Here is a 22,146-nt window from a genome sequence, read left to right on the forward strand (position 1 = left end):
TGGGGGAAGTCAGGAGTGAGGGTCAGGCAGCTCCCCCCTGTCTGTGAAGCCAGCCTCTCACTAGTAATGCAGGGAGGGAGCTGTCTCAGACTGGTATCAGGGATAGGGCACTGAGTGCAGGAAGATCACAACACCCCTGGTATCAGGAATAGGGCACAGGTTCTAGTCATATTGACTGATCACATTACTTTTTTTGTCAACTACCAACAGTTTTCATTTCCCATCCCCCCAACCATCACCTCAGTTGGAACCTTGGTAACATCAATAGATAAGAGGGCAGCCAGCCAATAGGAATACATATTCATTTCTAACTGACCTTTACTGACCTGGATAGTGTCAATAATTTGTATCATTTTCTGTTAGTGTTCCTGAGTTTCCATTTCCATTTCCCATCCCCCCAACCATCACCTCAGTGGGAACCTGGTTAACATCAATAGATAAGAGGGCAGCCAGCCAATAGGAACACATATTCATTCCTAACTGACCTTTACTGACCTGGAAAGTGTCAATTTGTATCATTTTCAGTTAGTGCGCACTAACTCCCGTTAGTGCGCACTAACACGATTTAACGATTTTTAACGATAACTCGTTAGAATTTCTATTGTATCGTGTTCTATAACGATTTAAGACGATATTACAATTATCGGACGATAATTTTAATCGTTAAAAAACGATTCACATCCCTACCAGGAACAGAATAGGAACGAGGAGACCAGGACGAGAAATAGGAGACCTTGAAAGACCGGTAATTGCAGGACATCTGGAGACCTTACGAAAGCCTGGAGCAAATACTGATGAGCCCTTTTATAGGGCGGCCAGGAGATGAAATTATTGGGAGATGCCGTGGCATTTCCCTCCAAGGGCCCTTTAAATCCGGGATTATGGTGCGTGCACATGCCTAAGGGCACAGGAGCAGCAATGGAATTCAACAGCAAAGACCAATGGCAGTGGTGTCTCTCTGCCACTTGGCGACCGGCGAGATCTCTCCTGCCATGGAAGTGGCTGCAGGGGCCAGGAGGCGATGGTGGTGGCTCAAGGCTGCATGGTGCCCACCAATATCGGGAGTCAGCGGTGTCCAGGTGAAGTTGGGCGGTGAGTGAGGCTACTCCCATGAGCAGAATCACAACAGCAAAGCATTCAAAAAAGCTTTAAAAATACATTTAGTCAGAATGGTTTTGAAGGAAAATAAAGGCAAAATTTTTAAGTAAGATTTCGAGCAAATTACAGGCCCCAAACGTAATATATGAAGTTAAGTAACTGATCTTTTTGATTTTTTGTTTATTTATTCATTAATTGAGTTGTTAGTTTTTATTTTGTTTGTTTTTTTATTGTATTCCGCTTTGACCGATTGTACATACATGGAATATAAAATACTTTTAAATAAATAAATAAAACAAACCATATATAAACCATGTGGGGCAGATTTTCAAAGCCTACATGCATAAATCCAGGCGTATTTACGTGCGTAGGGGGGGGGGGTTAGGCATGCCGGGCCTATTTTCAAAAGGCCCGGCGGCGCGCGTAAAGCCCCGGGATGCGCGTATGTTCCGGGGCTCGAGAAAAGGGCTGGGGCGGTCCGGGGTCGGGGCAGGGCTTGGCCGGAGCCTCCAGGCACAGCAGCCATTTGCCGCTGTGCCCGGGATCGCGGGCCGGCCAACGGCCGGCCCGCGCAACCTACGCCTGCCCAGAGGCAGGCACAATTTATAAAATAAAGGTGGGGGGGGGGGAGATTTAGGAAGGGCTGGGGGGGGTGGGTTAGATAGGGGAAGGGAGGGGAAGGTGGGGTGGGGGCCAAAGGAAATTTCCCTCCGAGGCCGCTCCGATTTTGGAGCGGCCTCGGACGGAACGGGGAAAGCCATCGGGGCTCCCCTAGGGCTCGGCGCGCGCAAGGTGCACTAGTGTGCACCCCCTTATGCGCGCCGACCCCGGATTTTATAACATGCGCACGGCTGCACACGCATGTTATAAAATCGGGCGTAGATTTGTGCGCGCCGGGTTGCGCGCACAAATCTACGCCCGTGCGTAGCTTTTAAAATCCGGCCCTATATGTGTAAATACACCTGATGAATAATCATTGTGGATATCGTGACATCCAAGCTTCTTTGTGGCCCTCGCTGACACTCTCTCCTCTGATGCTCTGCGACAACAGTACTAGTGATTCTGGCACTACAAACCTCTGTGCAGTATTCAAGGAGTATCATACTCCACAGAAGTTAGTGAATGAGGGACTTTTTATCAAGGATGTTTCTGAATGCAAGTTCTTATATCCCTATAGTATAAAATTATCATTGTATTAGAATCAAAACACAAAATTTGAAGTCCTTATTTACTGCATTTACCAAAAAGAAAATAAATCTCAGTCCAATCAAGACTCCAGTGAAACAAATTTAAATTTAACTAGGGTCTACAGTACTGCAGTATGAAGGAAAAGGGGTAAGCAAGATGATGGATTTTAAGTGCCAATGACTTTTGGATTATTCATGGGTGTAAGCTGATTAATCAAAACAGGCAAATTGTGTCTGTATCAAGGGGCCTCGGAAACTACAATGTGTTATGTTGGGACGAGGATTTCGAACAGCATCAAGCAATGCAATGATCCCACAGCGGCAAAAGTATCACAGAATAACTGATCATTACCTTGAATAACATAAAGAAAGGTGGCTTACTACTGTAGAAAGAATGGACCATGACTCACTCATGGTCCATGGATTAAAAAATGACACTGCCCTGTGTCAACAAATTCCACTGCAAAAATGCTACGCAAGTACAACAGCAAGTACAGTAACCTAAGCAAACAATGCATAGCAATGATCAGAAACCTGACTTGTGAACAATTTAAGGGGCCTATTTACCAAAATAATGCACACTATTAGTAAATAGGCCCCATAACTAATGAGTCAATGTGTATTAGCGTATTTTAAGAAATATGTCCCTTCATCTCCTACGGTCAACCTCAGTTTAACTCCCTTTAACACTGATAATGGGTTTTACATGACTAATAAAGCAATCAAGAATGGCAGGGCTACTAGATCACATATGTTACTCCCAGAACCTGTGAATAAGCCTGATATCACAGTGAAAAGATAGTTCCAGCATTTCATGTCTACAAAATAAGAAACTGTCAAAAATCTGGAGAAAAACTGATGTTATTACATTCTTGAAACCTAACAAACCACCAAAGGATCCAAAACATTATTGACCAATCTTGTTACTCTGTGTTACATATAAAGTCATGGAGCATGTAATACTGAATAGAAGAGAGAATATTGTTTATCCTTAGTTCCCAAAAGAACAAGCTGGCTTTTGCAAAAAGCAGCATACTACTGACAAAGTTATACTACTTTCATCTGACATACGGAATGGGTTTGAAATGAGGCAGAAAACAGATCTGGTCTTTAGGGATGTGCAGAGGGAACATTTTTGGTTTGATTTGTTAATTTGTTTTGTAGATCACCTCCATTTTGTTTGGTTCGTTTCAAATGAAAAAATTAATTTGTTTTATTAGTTCATTCGTTACTATTATAGTCAATGGGGGAGCACTGCAACCTATTTTGGGCTCCGAAACTGGGGTTTCTTATCAGTTCTAATGAAACTTGTGGGAAGACATTAATCGAAAGGGAAACAAATTCTAAGGCACCTAGATTATGACACAGTAGCACTAAAAGTATCATGAATAGCCTAAGGCACTGCAAAGGGGCAAAAAGGTATCCAAGCCACCATGAGAGGAGAAAATAAGCGGCAAGAGTGGCAAGAACACCCAAAGGCTTCAAAAGAGGGCACCAATAACAATGGCATAAACTCTCAAAGGCAGTACAAGAGGCAAAGTAGCATCGAGTGACATAAACATCCTAAGGCACCAAAAAGAGGGAATGAAGCAGAAAAGGTGGCAGGAAAAAAAACCTTAAGGCACTAATATAGGGACAAAGCAGCACAGAGAACGGCATCAACCTATCAAGATACCATGAGGAGTATAAAGCAGCCCCCATAGTGGCAAGAACACCCAAGGTGTAGAGTTTGGGGTATGACAGCAAGACCCTCAAGGTGCAATAATGAGCGGAAGAAAGATTCCTAAGGTATAAGATAAGGGGAATAGCAGCAAAGCAGAGTGACATGGGAGATGTCTGTCTTCCTGTTGAAGAACTTGCCATTAGTCAGATTTAGTACAAGAGAATGATCTGCGATTAGTATCATTTTTGTGACATAAGTTTTTGGTTACATTCCCTACTTGAAATTGATCTTGCTGTTGGGTGGAATTTTTTTTTGTTTGTTTTTGTGTGTGTGTGTGTGTGTGTGGGGGGGGGGGGGTTTGTAAAATTTGTTTTCCAGTTGAATCTTTTGTCACAATAGGAAATGACAATGGTCTCTCATTAGTGTGGCTTGCCTGGAAATTTGTGAAGTTTAATTTATTATGGAAAGCTTTTCCCATATTCTGAAGCTGAACTTAGAACTTGTTTATTTTCTAATGTTGAATTAGTTCTTTCTTTATTATGAAACCTCTTTCACATTCAGAACATGAAAAGGTTTCTCCTGTATATGTTTTCTATTGTGTCTGCATTTCTTGCTTCTAAGAACATAAGAAATTGCTATGCTGGGTCAGACCAAGGGTGCATCAAGCCCAGCATCCTGTTTCCAACAGAGGCCAAACCAGGCCACAAGGACCTGACAATTACCCAAACACCAAGAAGATCCCATACTACTGATGCAGTTAATAGCAGTGGCTATTAGCTAAGTAAACTTGATTAATAGAGTTAATGGACTTCTCCTGCAAGAACTTGTCCAAATCTTTTTTGAACCCAGCTACACTAACTGCACTAACCACGTCCTCTACCCCAACTTGCAATCTGAGACCAGTTTGTAGAAAGAGGCTCATTTACAGTTGATGCAAGATGGCAAAATATTACCATGGCAATGATGCAGTACACATTGCAACAAAAGGTAATTTCTTCCAGCAAGCATCCTCTTACCTCTACTATACTAAGCTCATCACACCCCCGCTGGACCCCCAGGGACTTTTGGCCAGCTTGGGGGGGGGGCCTCCTGACCCCCACAAGACTTGCCAAAAGTCCAGCGGGGGTCCAGGAGCGACCTCCTGCACTCGGGCCGTATTGCCAGTATTCAAAATGGCGCCGGCGCTACCTTTGCCCTGTCACAGGGTAAGGGCAAAGGGCCATCGGCGCCATTTTTATTAACGCAGCCGATGGCCTGAGAGCCGTTGATCGCTCCCTGTGCTCCCGCTGGACCACCAGGTAATTTTAAAACCTTTTTTGGGGGTTCGGGAGGGTGTTTTGATTATTGGATCGGGCGCAGCCGATAATCAGAACTCAAATCAGGCTGGGCGATAAAAATTTTAAGATTTGGATCGACGATGTTCCAGTCTTCGTCTCCAAGTCCCGCTTTCCAGGTCTTCTCCCTCATCTAGTCCTCCAGGTGTGCTGGCGATGTGGTCCGCGACCAGCCCATGGATTGTGTAGGGTGCCTCTGTCTCCAAGTCCGTCTTTTTAAATGCTGGGGTCCCATCCCTGTTTTTGAGTTCCTGGTCTTCAGAGTTCCTTCTCCTAGTCTGCTCTGCCTTTGGCCTGGTCTGCAATCAGCTCACGGGCTGTGTAGAGTGCACTGTGATGCAGGGCTCATTCCAAACCTGTATCAGAAACATGAACCTGAATCTGAAACCCGAACCTATATCTGAAACTTGAAATCGAACCTGTGTCTCTGTCTATGCTCCAAATATTCAGTGCTGTCATCTAAGCTCCAAGTCTTCTGTGCCTTTGCCATGTTCTCATCGCCAGTCATCTTCTGTCCTTGACCTCCGTCTGTTCTGATGCTCAAGGTGTTCCCAAGCGGCAAGTCTGAAAGGGCTTTCGGAGTGGCTGGAGAGCTACCCCAGAGCCCAGCATTGCATTGATGGGTCTCACTCCGTGCGTGCACATTCAGTGGAGGTTTGAGTGTTCCAAGCTCCACGTGCTTCTAAGTGTCAGCCCATAGGGATGTGAATCGTTTTTTTGACGATTTAAAACAATCGTCAGATATATTTTAAATCGTCAAAAATCGTTAGAGCCGCGATACAATAGCAATTCCCCCGATTTATAGTCAAAAAATCATAAATCGGGGGAGGGCGGGAAAACCGGCACACCAAAACAACTATAAACCCACCCTGACCCTTTAAAACATATCCCCCACCGTCCTGAAGCCCCCCAAAATGTTTTAAATTACCTGGGGTCCAGTGGGGGGGGGGGGGGGGGGGTCCCGGCGCGATCTCCCGCTCTCGGGCCACGGCTGCGTTAATAGAAATGGCGCCGGTGGCCCTTTGCCCTTACCATATGACAGGGCAAAGGTAGCGCCAGCGCCATTTTGGTTCCTGTCACCCAACGTCACGAGTGCAGGAGATCGCTCCCAGACTCCCGCTGGATCCCCAGGGACTTTTGGCCAGCTTGGGGGGGGGGCCTCCTGACCCCCACAAGACTTGCCAAAAGTCAAGCGGGGGTCCGGGAGCGACCTCCTGCACTGGGGCTGTATTGCCAATATTCAAAATGGCGCCGGCGCTACTTTTGCCCTCACTATGTCGACATAGTGAGGGCAAAAGTCAAAATGGGTAGGTGTAGGCAGCAGCAGCAGCTTTCTTTTTGGACTTCCATGGCATCAGGAGACCTCCACTCTCTTCCTTGTTGAGCAGTCAAGGCTCCATTCCTTGACCAAACAGTCTGTCTGCTGCTGCTGCCTCTCGTCAGCCATGCGGCCTGGCTGATGCTGTGGTGTGTGACCCCTTCAGTCTTTTCTTCCAGGCCGCTCCTTTCAGATGCAATGCATCCTTCTTCCCTCCCACAGGGGCCCACTACACATTCCCTCTTCCAGTCCCCACCAGAGTTAGGAGTTGGGACAATTTTTTTTTTCACAATTCAGAACAGGTCCAGTGGAAGCAGTAGGTCACAGCTGGGCCACCCCCAAACCTGTGGCGGCCTAGGCACGTTGCCTAGTGCTTACACCGGCCCTGGTCCCCTGCACATCAAAGTAGTCGGCTACCCCAGGTCCTGAGGCTGTTCTGTATTACCCTCGATCCACGGCATACAGTGCTGGTACTCCGACTCTATCGCCTTATGCCCCAACTTCATTGGCCAGTGCCCTGCAGAGAACTAACTAACAGGCCGATACAGTAAAGTTCGCGGGAGAGAGAGTGAGCACCCGCTCTCCTGGCACGCGCACAGGCCAGTGCCCTGTGCACGCGATTCAGTAAACCAAAATATTTAAATTAGGGCCGGCGGTTAAAAGAGGCGCTAGAGACACTAGCGCATCCCTAGCGCCTTTTTTGGACTGGAGCGGCGGCTGTCAGCGGGTTTGACAGCCGATGCTCAATTTTGCCACGGGTTTGGAAACCGGACGCCGGCAAAATTGAGCGTCCGGTTTTCAACCTGCGGGCCGCAAGCTGATTTTAAATTTTTTATTTTTTTACTTTTTTTAAGTTTTGAGACCTCTGATTTAATATCGTCATGTTATTAAGTCGGAGGATGCACAGAAAAGCAGTTTTTACTGCTTTTCTGTGCATCCTCCGACAGTGCACAGAAAAGCTGGCGCCGGGGAAGTGCACAGAAAAGCAGTTTTTACTGCTTTTCTGTGCACTTCCCCGGCGCCAGCAGAAATTAACGCCTACCTTTGGGCAGGCGCTAATTTCTTAAAGTAAAATGTGCGGCTTGGCTGCACATTTTACTTTCTGTATTGCGCAGGAATGACTAATAGGGCCATCAACTTGCATTTGCATGTTGCGGGCGCTATTAGTCTTGGGGGGTTGGATGCGCGTTTTCGACGCACTATTACCCCTTACTGAATAAGGGGTAAAGCTAGCACCACCGGAGCGCACTGTACTGTATTGGCCTGTGAAGCACAGAAAAGCTCTAATCCAGCCCCTCCCCTCCTGACATGTCCCAGGGGCAGATGTAGAGGAAAGGAAAAAGTGCCAGTACTAAGGGCTGTCAAATGCCGATCAGCAGACAACAAAGCCCTGACTTTACTTATTACTTTTCAGTTCTCCCGCTGAAAGGAAATGATCATGGCATTTGTTCCCTAAAATTAGGGAAAAAGACAGTCTCCCTCCTTTATGCCACCTGACCCCCCTACAGTGCCATGTAAAGTTCTTACATAAAACAACTCCCATTGCTATTTTAGGCAAGTTAAAAAAAAAAAGTCCTTAGTTCATCTTTCGAGTAAACTGCTAAAATCCACAAGCGACGAGGGTGTCTTGCCCCAGTCGCGCGAGAAAGGGGGCAGGTCCTAGGAGAAGGCGCGCCCCTCGTTGTTTATCCGTTGCCGCGGAAACGGCGTTGCTCCGGCAACGCGGCGCCCTGCGGGGTCGGGCAGCGAGCGCGCCGCCCTTTCCTTCTCTCCTCCTGGGACGGGGGTTCCGAGCGCACTCCGAACGTTGCCCTGGGAGCAGGAGGAACGCGGGCGGCAGCGGCCAGGAGCAGTGCACCGAGGGGCATGAGCAGCAGCAGCGCGAGCAGCAATCCCCGGCCCGAATCAGCGTGCGGATCCGATTCCAGGCTCATCGATGTAACCAGCAACGCAGCTTTTCGCCCGTTCTCGCTGTCCAAGAGAATTGAGCCAGAGGTGCTTGCTGCTTTATTTTTTTTTTTTTCCTCTTGGCCTAAGCCTCGTTGAATGTAATTGGGCATAATGTAGCGTTGCATCCTTGTGGCAAAGGCCCGATCGCACTCAGCTCTTGAACGGAAGGAAAGGTGCGTTCAGTGTGCCCACACCAGAACTTGAGCGATGTGGGGTGCAGAGCAGTAATTCCAAGTAATGACTGTAACAGAGTGACAGAGAGCAGCCGTGGAGCGCACCCGTTTCAGCCATGGTTGAAAACACGCTCAGTTTGTCTTCATTTTCAGTGGCCAGCTTTCAGATGCTCATGGGAGGGCCATTATGGGAGACTCGGTAGGAGTAAGAAGGATCCGGTTCTAAAGTACTTATGAAATGCATTGGACTGGATACATATATTTTTAGCCCAGGATGGGGAAACGTTGGGAATATAACAAGAATATGGCATGTCTCTGTGTGGAATAGTTGGTCTCTATTGACAATGGTTTCTTCCATTTGTCACACCCCCTTTATAAGATAACTTGGTTACAAATGCAAATGTTCTGAAACAGATCTGTCAAATTATGCTATAACTAATTCAATTTAGGACACATTCTTATAGTCGGTATGTTATAAATGGGAAGCTTTGTATGTGTACACGTTTACAATCCATCTATGTTTCTTAGCTTTTTAAAATTTACTTAGCCACTCTGTTCTTAATTCTCAGTCTTTATTTCCTTTATTCTGGTATTGCTTCAGCACATTACATTTGGGTCATATGTCAATGATTTGATCTTGCTTTTTTTTTTTATGCAATAGCAATTGATGCAGTTTCCCAAAGATATCAAAATTCAGTCAGTACAAAGTAATGCTTTGTGTAGCATATGTCTGGCCATCATGACCTCTGGGCCACTGAGATTCTGAAAACTTTTTTTCACCCTCTTATTGCAGCTATGACTCTCGCATTTTTGCACTCTGGTGAGGGCTCTGGCTGTGGGGTACATTGTCTCGTTAAGGGGAATAGCGCCAATAATAGAATAAATAGAAATAGTGTTTAGATCAGGGGAAGAAAGTGCGTGTCCATTCACATTTTCAAACATATGTACACTGTTCTATATGTGCCTTTTATATGTTTGTACTTTGAGGTAGCAGCTAAAAAAAAGCAAATAAAATGCTAAGAATTATTCAGAATAAAATGCGATCAAATCAGGGAAGTTAATGGTCTGTATTGGTCCATGTTGTGACCACACTGTGAATATTCTGTGCAGTTCTGGTTTTGACATCTCAATAAAGATATAGAAGAACTAGAAAAGGTCCAGAGAAGAGCGACAAAAAATTAATTAAGGGGGTTGGGATGGCTCCTTTATTAAAAAAGGTTAAACAGGTTAGGGCTCTTCTGTTTGGAGGTGACTGAGAGGAGATATGCCAGAGGTTTATAAAATTATGTGTGGTGTGGAATAGTCTTTACCCTTTCTAGTAGTTATTAGGACTAGGGGATGCTCCATGGTAGCAGATTTAAAACAAATTCTAGGAAGCATTTTTTTCCAGTCAGTGCATAATTAAAATACAGAATTTGTTACCAGAGAATGCGGTCAAGTCTAGAAATGTAGCTGAGTGGAAAATGGATACGTTTCTAGAGAATATGTCCATTAGCCATTAATTAGCTGTGTCTGTCTCCTGCTTCTGAGAGGTAGCAGCATTGAAAGGATTTTCATATTTAGGATCGGATGGGTACTTCCAAGTGATGCAGACAGGCCAGTGTCGGAGACAGGATCCCGGGCCTGATGGACCATTGGGCTGCCACAGCGTGGCACTCCTTATTAAATCAGCAGTTAGATACAGCGTGTGCGTACCAGAGTGCATGTGGACCTGGCAGCTAGGTGAGTTACTCAAAATTCCTCCCACACTAGAAATAATGCACAAAACAGGAAAGGAGTTTTAAAGTTTTTTATATTCCATATTCCAGTCCCTCAGGTCTGAAAAGATTCAGAGGGAATCAGCTGCTGGTAGGGTTGGTGCGTTTGATGATTATTTGACCTTTTTTTCTGGATTTATGTCGGTTTCTGCCCAGGGGTTTTGACAGTGCTTGCCCTATCTAACCAGCTAATTCAGGGCCCGATGTAATACAACGTGAGTAAAGCTAAGTTTTAGCTCACATTTTCTTTACTCACGCAGGAAGACTAACTCCCAGGGCAGTAAGTAAATGGCATGTTAATGGATCAGGAGTTTAAAAAAAGCACACAAACAAACCTGAAAACGTGCAGACATTCGTGAGTAAAACTGTGTGCTGAGCCGAGCAGGGAGGAAGGGAGGCCCATCGGGCTGTTGAGCTCCCGCAGGCTGGATCAACTCCTGCAGACTGCAGGAGATAGCAGGCTCTCTCTCTCTCTCCTCCCATATGCCACTTTCTCTTTTTTATTTCCTTCCTCAAAAGACCTTCTGTCTCTGCCTCCAGAGAGGCTGGTGAGGCGCTTCACTCCTGACTAGCTCAGAAACAAGCCATTCTCAGGCTCTTGTTACCTAACTGCGGCTGGGTTCTTCAAGTCTGTAGATTAACCCTTCAGATTCTGGTGCAGCCCCGGACTGGCGCTTCGATTCGGCAAACTAGGCCGTTCCTTAGAAGAGCACCAAACCTTGAAGGGTGGAGGGTGTGTGTGTGTGTGTGTTGCAAAATTGCCTGCAGAAGCCCTCCCCCCCCCCCCCCCCCCGGCTACTGGAATTGCTCAGCCCGCTGGCGACCCATAAAGAGAGGGAGAGGCCCGGTGGGCTCGCTGGCAAACCCTTTCCTGCCACTGAAGACGAGAGATGGGAAGGAAAGGCCTAGCGTGGCTGCCAGCGGAGCACATCCCATCGACAGCTGAAGAAGAGAGGGAGAAACCTGGTGTAGCTTATCCCCTATGAGTGATCGAAGATGAGAGGGGAAAGGCCTGGCACGAGTGAGAGAGAGCGTTCATTCACAGAGAGGGTGGTGGATGCCTGGAATGTCCCGGAAGAGGCGGTGAAGACAAGAAAAGGTCATGGAATTCAAAAGGGAGTGGGATAAACACAGAGTGGCTCGAGGATGGAAATGAAGACCCCCAGGTAACCCCTGGTAACATCCCTGCACGGGAGTGACCTGCATAGAACAGCAGTTACAACCAGCATATGTTATGGTTAAAGTATGGTTTAGCTGTCTGGTTGTTTGCATTACTTCAACCACGTTTGATCAAATTCATTCATGATCGCGATAGGGCAGGGGCAGTCGGCTGTTGTACCTCTCTATGGCCGGGGGCAGGCCCTCTGTGCACTGAACGCAGGAATAAGTAAATAAAGTTGGGAAGGGGGCGAGCTGTCTCGGACGCACATTTAACTGTCATCTATTAACACCTGCTCCAGGCTCCAGGCAGGTGTTAATAGATGACAATTAAATGTGTGTCCAGACGCACATTTTTTTTTTTTTTGCATCGGGAGTGAATGCCTAATAGCCTCATTCACATGCATTTACATGTGATGAGCGCTATTAGATTCACTCTGCGTTGGACACGCGTTGAATATGCGCTAACCCCCTTATTGCATTAGGGGATTGATCAGCGCCTAGTCAACCCGCCTCCGACTGCATCATAAACAAGTGCAGAAAAGCAGAGAAAACTGCTTTTCTGTACTGCCTCTTACTTAATATCGTTGTGATATTAAGTAGGATAAAATATTAAGTAAAAAAAAAAATAAAAAATAGACAGTCGGGTTCAGGAAACGGTGCTTGACTGACAAGTGTCCACTTCCTGAACCCTTGGCGTCGGTTTTCTTTACCAGTGGACCGCCGGCACGAAAACCGATGCCGAGTTTATCGGCGTCGGTTTTCTACCGGCGGACAGCCACGAAAACAGACACCGGTAAACCCGGCGTCATTTTTCATGACAGCCGTCCGCCAGCCAGGAAAAACGACGCCGACAAACAGTAGCAGCAGGGCTTGTCTGACCCAGAGAGAAACGAGTTTGTCGGCGTCGGTTTTCGTGATGGCCGTCCGCCCTAGCGCCTCCTCGCTAATGCGACCCCCCCTAATTTAAATATTGCATGGCGCGTTAAGAGAACGGGCGCTGACTGTTCAACGCCCGCGTTCTACGCGACTTTATTGCATCGGGCCCCTTACTGTGCTCAGCCTCAGCCCCACCGCACCTTCTCAGCTTTTCTCTCTGGGTCAGACAAGCACTGCTGCTACTGTTTTTTTTTGTGTTAGTTTGTATTCCTGCCTCGGCAACATTTATTTGTGGTGCACTTGTCTCAGATCTGTGATGCATCTGACCCAGGTATTTATCCCACCTGTGTAGCTTTTTTGTCTTTCTCTGTGGACATAAGGAGGTCCATATTCAAATGCACTTAAATGGCCAAATTCTAGCCAGATAACTGTTTATCTGGTTAGAATTTGTCCAGATAAGTGAGGGACGGTTCAGAGTTCTTCCGGGAAGGAGATGCATTAGCTGCATAAGGTATCTGGCTAAATCTGGTCGTCCCATAGAGCTTCCCTAAAAGTTAGTCAGATAAACTTATTCAGCTAACTTTAAGATAGCCGGATATATTCAGTGGCGCAGCCGCTGGAGTAACGAAAACATTCGCCTTTTAAAATTCGCTCGCGGGTAAGCCTGAAGCGCCGTAACAATATTTTTGTATGCATTTAATAGGTCCAAGAACAGTTGAATTTGTTGAAGAAACAAATGGAGGGGAAAGAGGATTTCACTGCTTCTCGCAGTCTTGGCAGGTATGAATACACATTTTAATATGCACCCCCGTCGCGCACGTATCTATATCTATATATTTATGTTTCATTTGAAGTTTATCATTCACTTTCATTTTTTGAGGACGTGGAAAGTGCACTTGTACCTTTGTAAAAGATTATCAATCAAATAAAATAGAAAAATGCAAATAAAAAATTCCTCTCTCTCACGTATCTGTTTTGAAATCCTCTGTTTCTTCCCCCTCTCATATCTCCCCAAATCCATAAACCTCTACCAAAAACTGTCTGTTAAAAATTGGAGTCACTAGTGTCATTATTATTATTTATTTGCACTTTAATTCCTAATATTTGCATGTTATTTACATGTGTATATAATTGTATTAAATTCAATTATACCATGTGCAATATTGTTGCTTTTTAATTTGATGGATTGCTTTTCTATTTTATTTGATTGATATTCTGTTACAGACATTTTTATTATTGGTCTTTGCAGTGGGACACTCTTTTGTTCTTTTCTGTAGACACTTGCCTCTGTTTTTTTGCTGCAGTTGTATCTTTATCCTGGCAAGTGGTGAGACTTAATGCAGCGAGTACTGGTAGCTGAAGCCAATGGAATTATTAATCATTTATCCTTTTCAGTCCAAGGAATTGTTTGTTCTTGAAAGTGCTGGACAGCTCCTCTTACTGCCATCATTCTCATCATTATGAATATTGAGTAAACCTCAGGCACCCGATACTCGTAACATGAATACAGCACCAGCGACAGAAACAGGCAGTATGGCTGTATGGGAATGCACACATCATTCAGTCCAAAAAAGTGCAGCGTGAGGAATGTATTAGTACAAAAGTTAAATGAGACATAGGAACAAGCCAAAGGAAAAGCAAATTTGGAAACGTTAGCTGTTACTATTGCTTTAAATGGACTTGCAATGAGTATCCTAATATTAGTTGTAGCAATGCCTTTTGCCTGAGTTTCCCTTGGCGGGGACATCTCGGTGACTGAGGCTTCTGGGGCCTGATTACCCATTTATCTAAACAGTAAACAAAGACCCTGCCGGTTGCTGAAAAGCAGGGTTTGGTTGGATTAAATGGTGCGTTCCCCTGAAGCAGAGAGGAGTTGAGCACACACTCTCGAAACGCTGCCAGCGTCGGGTCTCTGACTGCATATCTCACCTAGATAAAAATAAGTTAAATGATTTCTGGATATACAGAGCTATAGAAGTGTTTTATTTGCAGCAAAAATACATAGACGTGTTGGACTCTTTAACACAATTCCTGTGATGACAGTGTTTCCCCACAGCGTTTCTTGGCTGTTGCGGTGTAAGGTTTGAGGAATCGCGTTTATAATTATCGAGGGTAAGGTTTTTTTTTAGTGCCGTCCCTTTTGAAGTTCATGGAAAACTAGGAGAGGCCACCAGTTTTAGCGGGGGATCTCCTGTTAGGTTTCTGCAGCTGGCGCTCTAAAGGCAGATGGATCCGTTTCCCAGTCCACTCAGAAAAGCCTGCAATAGGAACAGCACATACACAGCGCTGTAATCTGGTTAAGTGGTGGGTTATCCGGGCACACAAGGCTGGATGACTTTAGACTTGCTCTGAAGCGAGTGATGCATATAGGGAAAAATAACCCTTGCTGTAGTTACACGATGTTAGGTTCCATATTAGGAGCTACCACCCAGGAAAAAGATCCAGGCATCATAGTGGATAATACATTGAAATCGTCAGCTCAGTGTGCTGTGGCGATCAAAAAATCAACCAGAATGTTAGGAATTATTAGAAAGGGAATGGCAAATAAAATGGAAGATGTCATAATGCCTCTGTATCACCTAATGGTGAGACCGCATCTTAAATCCTGCGTGCAGTTCTGGTCGCTGCATCTCAAAAAGATATAGTTGCACTGGAGAAAGGTCAGAGAAGGGTAACCAGAATGATAAGTGACATGGAATGGCTGCCCTTTGAGGTAAGGAAGTTAGGGCTGTTCAGTTTGGAGAAGAGACGACAGGGGGGATATGATAGAGGTCTACAAAATCATAAAAAGACTTGAACAAGTTAATGTAAATCGGTTATTTACTCTCTCAGATAACAGAAGGACCAAGGGGCACTCCATGAAGTTAGCAAGTAGCACATTTAAAAAAAATTGAAGTAAATTCGTTTTCACCCAGCGCATTGTTAAGCTCTGGAATTCATTGCCAGGGGATGTGGTTTCAGCAGTCAGTGATACTTGGTTTAAAAAAGGTTTGGATAAGTGGCTAGAGGAAAAATCCATAAACTGCTATTGATTATTAAGCAATAGTAGCTTGACATTTATTTAATGTTTGGGTACTTGCCAGGTACTTGTGATTTGGATTGGCCACTGTTGGAAACAGGATACTGAGCTTGATGGACCTTTGGTCTGACCCAGTATGGCAATTCTTATGTTCTTATTTGCAGGTCCTGGGTTCTATGGCATCTATGCTAGATCTAGTTCCTTGGGCATTCGTGCACATGAAACTGGGTTTTGTATCACTGGAATCCACTGTTGGAAACTTCTAGCTCCCACTGCCTCTTCAAGGGGAGGCCAGGTCCAGTCTTTTATGGTGGCTTTCTCAGGCCAATTTAGAATGAGGGGTGGACTTGGAAGTCCCGGATTGGGTGGTGGTGACAGGGCTGGGGGGGGGGGGGCAGTTTGCCAATGGCTACTAAGGATCTGTGGTCAAAGGTGGAAGTGTTGTGATGTATCAATTGGTTGAAGATGAGGGCGGTTTGCATGATATTGCTGTCCTTTCTACCAAGGTTTATGTGGTCGAGTGTTTCAGGTTTTCTCGGACAATACAATGGTGGTGGTGTACCTCAGTTGCCAATGGGAACCAAGAGTCAGATGGTGTCCCAAGAGGCCCACAAGCCCTTCAGTTGGGCAGAACAACACCTAGGCTGGTGTTTCATGTGGCCGGTGTGGACAATGTACAGGCAGACTTTCTCAGCTGGCAGGAATGGGAGCTGTCAGCAGAAGGAATGGTTCTCATTCAGACCAGGTAGGGCTGCCCCCATCTGTGCTTGATGGTGTTGAGACAGAACACTAAGGGCTGCTTCTTCAGCCACAGACGTGAGGTCAAACCAGAAGGATTAGATGCTTTGGTGTGTCTGTGGCCGAGGGGGATACTGTTATGTCTTTCTTCCATAATGGTGTTGTGGCGTATCAAGAGACATCCGGGGAAGGTAATCCTATTGGCTCCGGAGTGACTGCATTGGCCTTGGTTTACGGATCTATTAAATCTCTCAGTAGATGGGCCCTTGAGGCTGTGCCACCTTCAGTGCTGCATATATTGGTCTTTTTTGCAGGATGGACTACAAAAAGGTCTCACTTATAATTACCTTAGAGTTCAGGTGGCAGCTTTGGGCTGTTATCGGGGAAACGTGCTCGGCATGTCTTTAGCATTACATCTAGATGTCATCCGTTTTCTTAGAGAAGTAAAGCATTTACGTCCTCCTGTATGAAAAATGTGTCCCTCTTGGAACCTTAATTTAGTGCTATGGGTACTTTGTGGTTCCCCGTTTGAGCCATTGAGACAGACGTTGGTGAAAGATCTTACTCTTAAAGTTATCTTTTTGGTAGCAGTATACTCGGCCAGGATGATCTCAGAATGTCAGGCCCTGTTATATCAAGATCCCTTTTTCCAGTTTACTGAGGACAGGATATCATTGCGAATGGTACCATCTTTTTGGCCCAAGATCGTCTCCGCTTTTCACCTTGGTCAAACGGTGGAGCTACCTGGGTTTAGGAGTTTGGATTCCAAGGATCTGCATGCGTGAGAGCTACATATTTTTGGATGTTCGTAGGGCCTTATTGCACCATCCAATGGGTTCTGGAGATCTGATCAGCTCTTTGTTCTATTTAGTGGAGCAAAGAAAGGATGTAAGGCTTCAAAGGCGACCATTGTGAGGTGGCTGAAGAAAGCAATTGAATCGGCGTATATTTGTAAATGGGCGACCGATTCCGGAGGAGTTGCATGTGCGCTTTTACAAAAGTAAAAAATAATTAAAAATAAAAAAAAATTTAAAATCGGCTCGCGGGTTGAAAACCGGACGCTCAATTTTGCCGGCTTCCGGTTTCCGAATCTGTGGCTGTCAGTGGGTTTGAGAACCGATGCCGGCAAAATTGAGCGTAGGCTGTCAAACTCGCCGACAGCTGCCGCTCCTGTCAAAAAAGAGGGGCTAGGGACGCGCTAGTGTCCCTAGCGCCTCTTTTTACCGCGGGCCCTCATTTGAATACTAAATCGCGCGCACAGGAGAGTGTCCTGTGCGCGCACTGGGAGAGCAGGCGCTCGCCCACTCTCCCGCGACTTTTACTGTATCGGCCCGAATATTATGTAGCAGTGTCAATGAAACCTTTTGTTCTCTGCCGCCATCTACTGGTAGGGATGAAAAATGATGTGTCTGGACTGATCTGTGGTATTTCAGGAGTGAAAATTAGTAGGTAAGAACCAATTTTCCTTCATTGCTCATGGTGGTGGGGGTGGGGGGCGGGGGTGTGGGAATCAGGTTCAGAGGCCCGCAGTTTCATTTTTATTTTTTTTAACTTTTGAAGAAATCCGGTTAAGTGGCAGGTTATCCGGCCACACAAGGTAAATATAACTCCTGGGTCAGAAAAGGCATTAAACTTCCTGCGGTAGCGTGGGCTGAGTGGGTGAACCCCCTTCCTTCCCGCCCACTCACCCACCCAAGTCAAAAAAAAATAAAAAGTCATGGCCAAGGGCACAAATTCCCAACCCTCCCCTGAGTTAAGGCTCCGGGCTGAGTAGGTGAGCCCCCTCCCACCCATCCACATTCAAGAAAAACAGAGGCCAGGACACTTAAATTCTCGATCCTCCCTCCCCCCTCCTCCGAACTTCCAACTGCGCTGGAGGAGGAGGAGAAGACCTCATCTCTCAGCTGTACCTGCACCAATAGTAATTTATTTACTTATCTGGCTGGTTAATGGTTGGTTCCCCTCACTGACACCTGTTCTGAACAGGGATTGGTCCCTTTCGCCGACTATTAATATTTTGTTTAATTTGGGTGGGTGGGTGGATGTGAGGGGGGGCTTGCCTGCTCAGCCCACTCTATTGCTGAAAGTTTAACTCGGGGGGAGGGTTGGGAATTTGTGATCCGATCAGGGTTTGCACGGTGGGAGATTCTTCTATTTTGCTGCATTTTTCACTTCTTGTTTGCACACAGGAGTCTTTTTTTTTTTATTTTTTACAGCAGATTTGCAGGTCAGTGGCATGCAAATGGCTACTGGGTTTAACAGCTGGCATAATATGAAACCTGCACTAAAATATAACTCCAGTGTTAGTGCTGGTTTTGATACTTTGGCCCCTCTGTTAGGTGAGTTTCCTTCTCTCTGACCTTCTTTTGATCAGAGACTGCAGGGGAACATGCAGACCGCTGACTGTCAGCCTTAACTCATCCACAGTTTTCTTCACTGGCCTCCCTCTGGTGGCCGGCACGCAAGGGCTTCTCGGTTAGAGATCTAGTAAAAGTCTGTGCATTTATTTACAGCTGAGATTGGATTTATATTCTGTTGAGATTGTGCTGAAAGATTTAGAGAAATAAGCAAACCCATATTGTAGGTATGAATGATTTCCTTAAACAAAATAAAAAATTGTTGCCAGTCTTACTCCATTTTAAAAGCTTATTGAAACATTCAATTTATCATTTCCTAGCGTGTAGCAGATGGACTCAAAACAAGTGGGTATAGTGTGCTCGTGCTAGCAGCTGGAGACGGATCTGACGTCAGCACGGGTACATATACCCCCGCAGGAAGTGCCGCAAATCAGTAATTTCCTTCTCCAAAACAGTTTGGAGCTACCTCACGCTCGCTGAGCGTTCTTTCCAAATTCTAAACGACTAAAATCATAGAAGAAACCTACCTGAAGACGAGCCCCGCACTCCTGCAGTGATACCATTTGGTCCCTCCCCCAGTTGAGTTTCCCGGGGCGATTTCCGTGGTCCCTCGGAGGTAAGAGCCTCGGTCCGGTGGCCGATTCGCGGCAGGGACCTAGCCCCCGAGTGAGAAGGGCTCGGGCGCGGCTTAGAGGCAGCCTCGGTCCCGGCGAGGACTTGGCCCCCGAGTGAGATGAGTTCGGGCGCGGCCTAGAGGCAGCGGGTGCACTTCCTCGAGCGCGGCGGTGACGGTAATCACCCTCTCCCCCCGCAGCTGGAGACCGCCCGGGTCGCAGCCGAGAAGCGCCGAAGACAAGGTAAGGCGTACATCTTTACTTGTTGGTCTCCGAGGAAGCGAGGATCAGCGAAGTCTGCCTACGTGGCAACCCGCCAAGGAGGTCGCCATCTTGCCTGCCTGCTCGCCTTCTGCCCTGGTTCATTGCTGCGCTCTAGCACTCAGCCAGACTGAGTGCACAGGCGAAGGGCGTATATGATAGGCGCCCGAAAATCTTGGGCGCATATTCGATAGGCGTAAATTGAAGTCACCTGGATTCATGTTGAAAAGCGCACGTTGCTAAGATAGGCGTATGTTGCAGGGCGCACGTTGCTACGCACTGGCGCACATTGCTGCGCGCACTTTGGTAGGCGCACGCTGCTACACGCCCGTTGCTACGCGCACGTTGCTACGCACACGTTGGTAAGCGCATGTTGATAGGCGCACACTGTTAGGCGCACGTTCATAGGCGCCCGTGGCTACGCGCACGTTGGTAGGCGCATGTTGCTAAGCGCACGTTGGTAGGCGCACGTTGCTATGCGCACGTTGGTAGGCGCACACTGCTAGGCACACGTTCATAGGCGCCCGTTGGTAGGCGCATGTTGCTAAGCGCACATTGGTAGGCGCACATTGATAGGCGCACACTGTTAGGCGCACATTCATAGGCACCCGTCGCTAAGCGCCCGTTGTTAAGCGCAAGTTGTTAAGCACCCATTGATAGGCACACGTTCATAGGTGCACGTTCATAGACGCACGTTCATAGGCACCAGTTGATCAGCGCACGTCAATAAGCGCACGTCGATAAGCGCACGTCGATAAGCGCACGTTGATACACGCTTGTGGATAAGCGCATATTGGTAGGCGCACATCTTTCGCGCATATTACAAAGCGCAGCCTCCAGCTGGGAGAAGATAACAGACGAGATGGAGCATAAGAGAGCCCATGCGTCCGCAGAGCCGGCACCTCCAGAATCAGGCATAAGAGCTCTATGCTCAGCATGCAACCTCAGAGCCACACAGAGCGAGGAAGCAGACTCCCTATGTGCCCAATGTGAGGAGGCCCTGGGATTTCCAGGCCAGGACCGGTCCCAGCCCAGCGCACTTGCCAGTTCCTCAGGACCTAGCAGGCCGCGGTGAGCAGCCAGGGAACCCGAGAGACCTGGTGCCCCTAAGGTCAGATCCTGCTTCGCTCTCCTGGGTGGAATTATTCAAGGGGATTCATGCCTTTGTAGAATGCAGGCTGATCCCCGAACGGGTCCATATGTACCGGATGACCCGGCCCCTGGACCCTCAAGACCTAGGCACGGCCACTCGCCCCCCGGAAGCCCCACTTATGGGGATTCAGATTGCTCAGGAAGACGACGAGCCCCCCGAGGAGGGAGAACTTCCCTCGGGGATAGAACCATATCGGACCATGAGACGCTTCTTTCTGAAAGAGGATCTACCAGGCCTGGTCTCTCAATGCCTGTCGGAACTGGCTATCCCGGGCCATGACACCCCAGGGGAACTTAGAATGAACCCCCTGTTAGAGGGCCTGTGCCAAACGGCTCACCATTTCCCCCTCCTACAAGCAGCACAGCAGCTAATCGATCTGGAATGGAATGCGCCGGAGGCCTCATTCAAAGGGAGTCGGGCCTTGTCTGGCATGTACCCCTTAGATCCGGCAACCAAGGAGCTGCTGGCGTGCCCCAAGGTAGACGCCATAGTTAGCGCAATTGTGAAGCGCACCACCATTCCGGTGGAGGGGGGGGGGGGGGGGCGGCCCTCAAGGATGCACATGACCGGCGCATGGACGCCATTCTGAAACAAGCCTTTGAGGTGGCAGCCATGTCCCTACGAATTGCGACCTGCTGCACCGTGGTGACATGTTCCTGTTTATCACAGGCTAGGAACAACACCCCGGGAGAAGAGATGGAATCAGCTCTCTCGCTCCTCACTGACGCAGCCTCCGACCTAGTCCGTACAGCAGCCAAGGGAGTGTCATCCTCGGTGGCAGCCAGGAGACAGCTCTGGCTACGTAATTGGTTGGCCGACTCCTCCTCCAAGACACGTCTCACAAGAATGCCCTTTAAGGGATCCCTCCTGTTCGGCAGCGACCTTGAGAAACTGGCTAATAAATGGGGCACCTCTCCATTACCCCGTCTACCAGAAGACAGGTCAAGGAGGAGCCAGCGCCCTTTTCCTAGGCCATCCAGAGGTAGAAACTCTCAGCGCTTCAACCCTTACAGGGCTCGCTACCAAGCACCTCGTTCTCAGGCCAGGAACCAGCCCTTTCGGACTAAGCACAACAAGAGGAGAACTGGCCCGGGTTCTGGTCCCGGCCGCACCCCACAATGACAATCAGCCAACCCATCCGGGGGGTAGCAGCCATAGGGGGCAGGCTAACCCTCTTCTACCGCAGGTGGGTCGAGAACACCTCGGACCAGTGGGTCCTCGCCATCATCTGAGAAGGGTATTATCTGGACTTTCTTCGGCTCCCGCTGGACAAGTTTGTGGAATCTCCTTGTTCACCCCTCAAGAGGACGGCACTAGAAGTTACCTTGCGGAGGCTCCTGTCCCTAAAGGCCATTATCCCAGTGCCTGCATGGGAGAAAAATTCTGGGCATTATTCCATTTATTTCATAGTACCCAAGAAGGAGGGCACTTTCAGGCCTGTCCTGGACCTCAAGTCAGTCAACCGACACCTACGGGTCCCCAGCTTT

General features: G+C 47.4%; 1 protein-coding gene across 2 annotated transcripts in view; it reads left to right on the forward strand.

Moving 5' to 3' along the window:
- The first annotated feature begins 8,362 nt into the window (after nucleotides 1–8,362).
- Nucleotides 8,363–22,146, forward strand: part of LOC115088368 (coiled-coil domain-containing protein 170-like) — a 91,419-nt gene continuing 77,635 nt past the window's right edge. For both annotated transcript variants that reach the window (XM_029596555.1, XM_029596556.1), the window contains exons 1-2: nucleotides 8,363–8,595; nucleotides 13,221–13,297. In XM_029596555.1, the coding sequence (XP_029452415.1) occupies nucleotides 8,467–8,595; nucleotides 13,221–13,297 (206 nt within the window). In that variant the 5' untranslated portion in view covers nucleotides 8,363–8,466. The remainder of the gene's footprint in view (nucleotides 8,596–13,220; nucleotides 13,298–22,146) is intronic.

Source organism: Rhinatrema bivittatum, chromosome 3 (assembly GCF_901001135.1).
Source record: "Rhinatrema bivittatum chromosome 3, aRhiBiv1.1, whole genome shotgun sequence".
Classification (NCBI taxonomy): Eukaryota; Metazoa; Chordata; class Amphibia; order Gymnophiona; family Rhinatrematidae; genus Rhinatrema; species Rhinatrema bivittatum.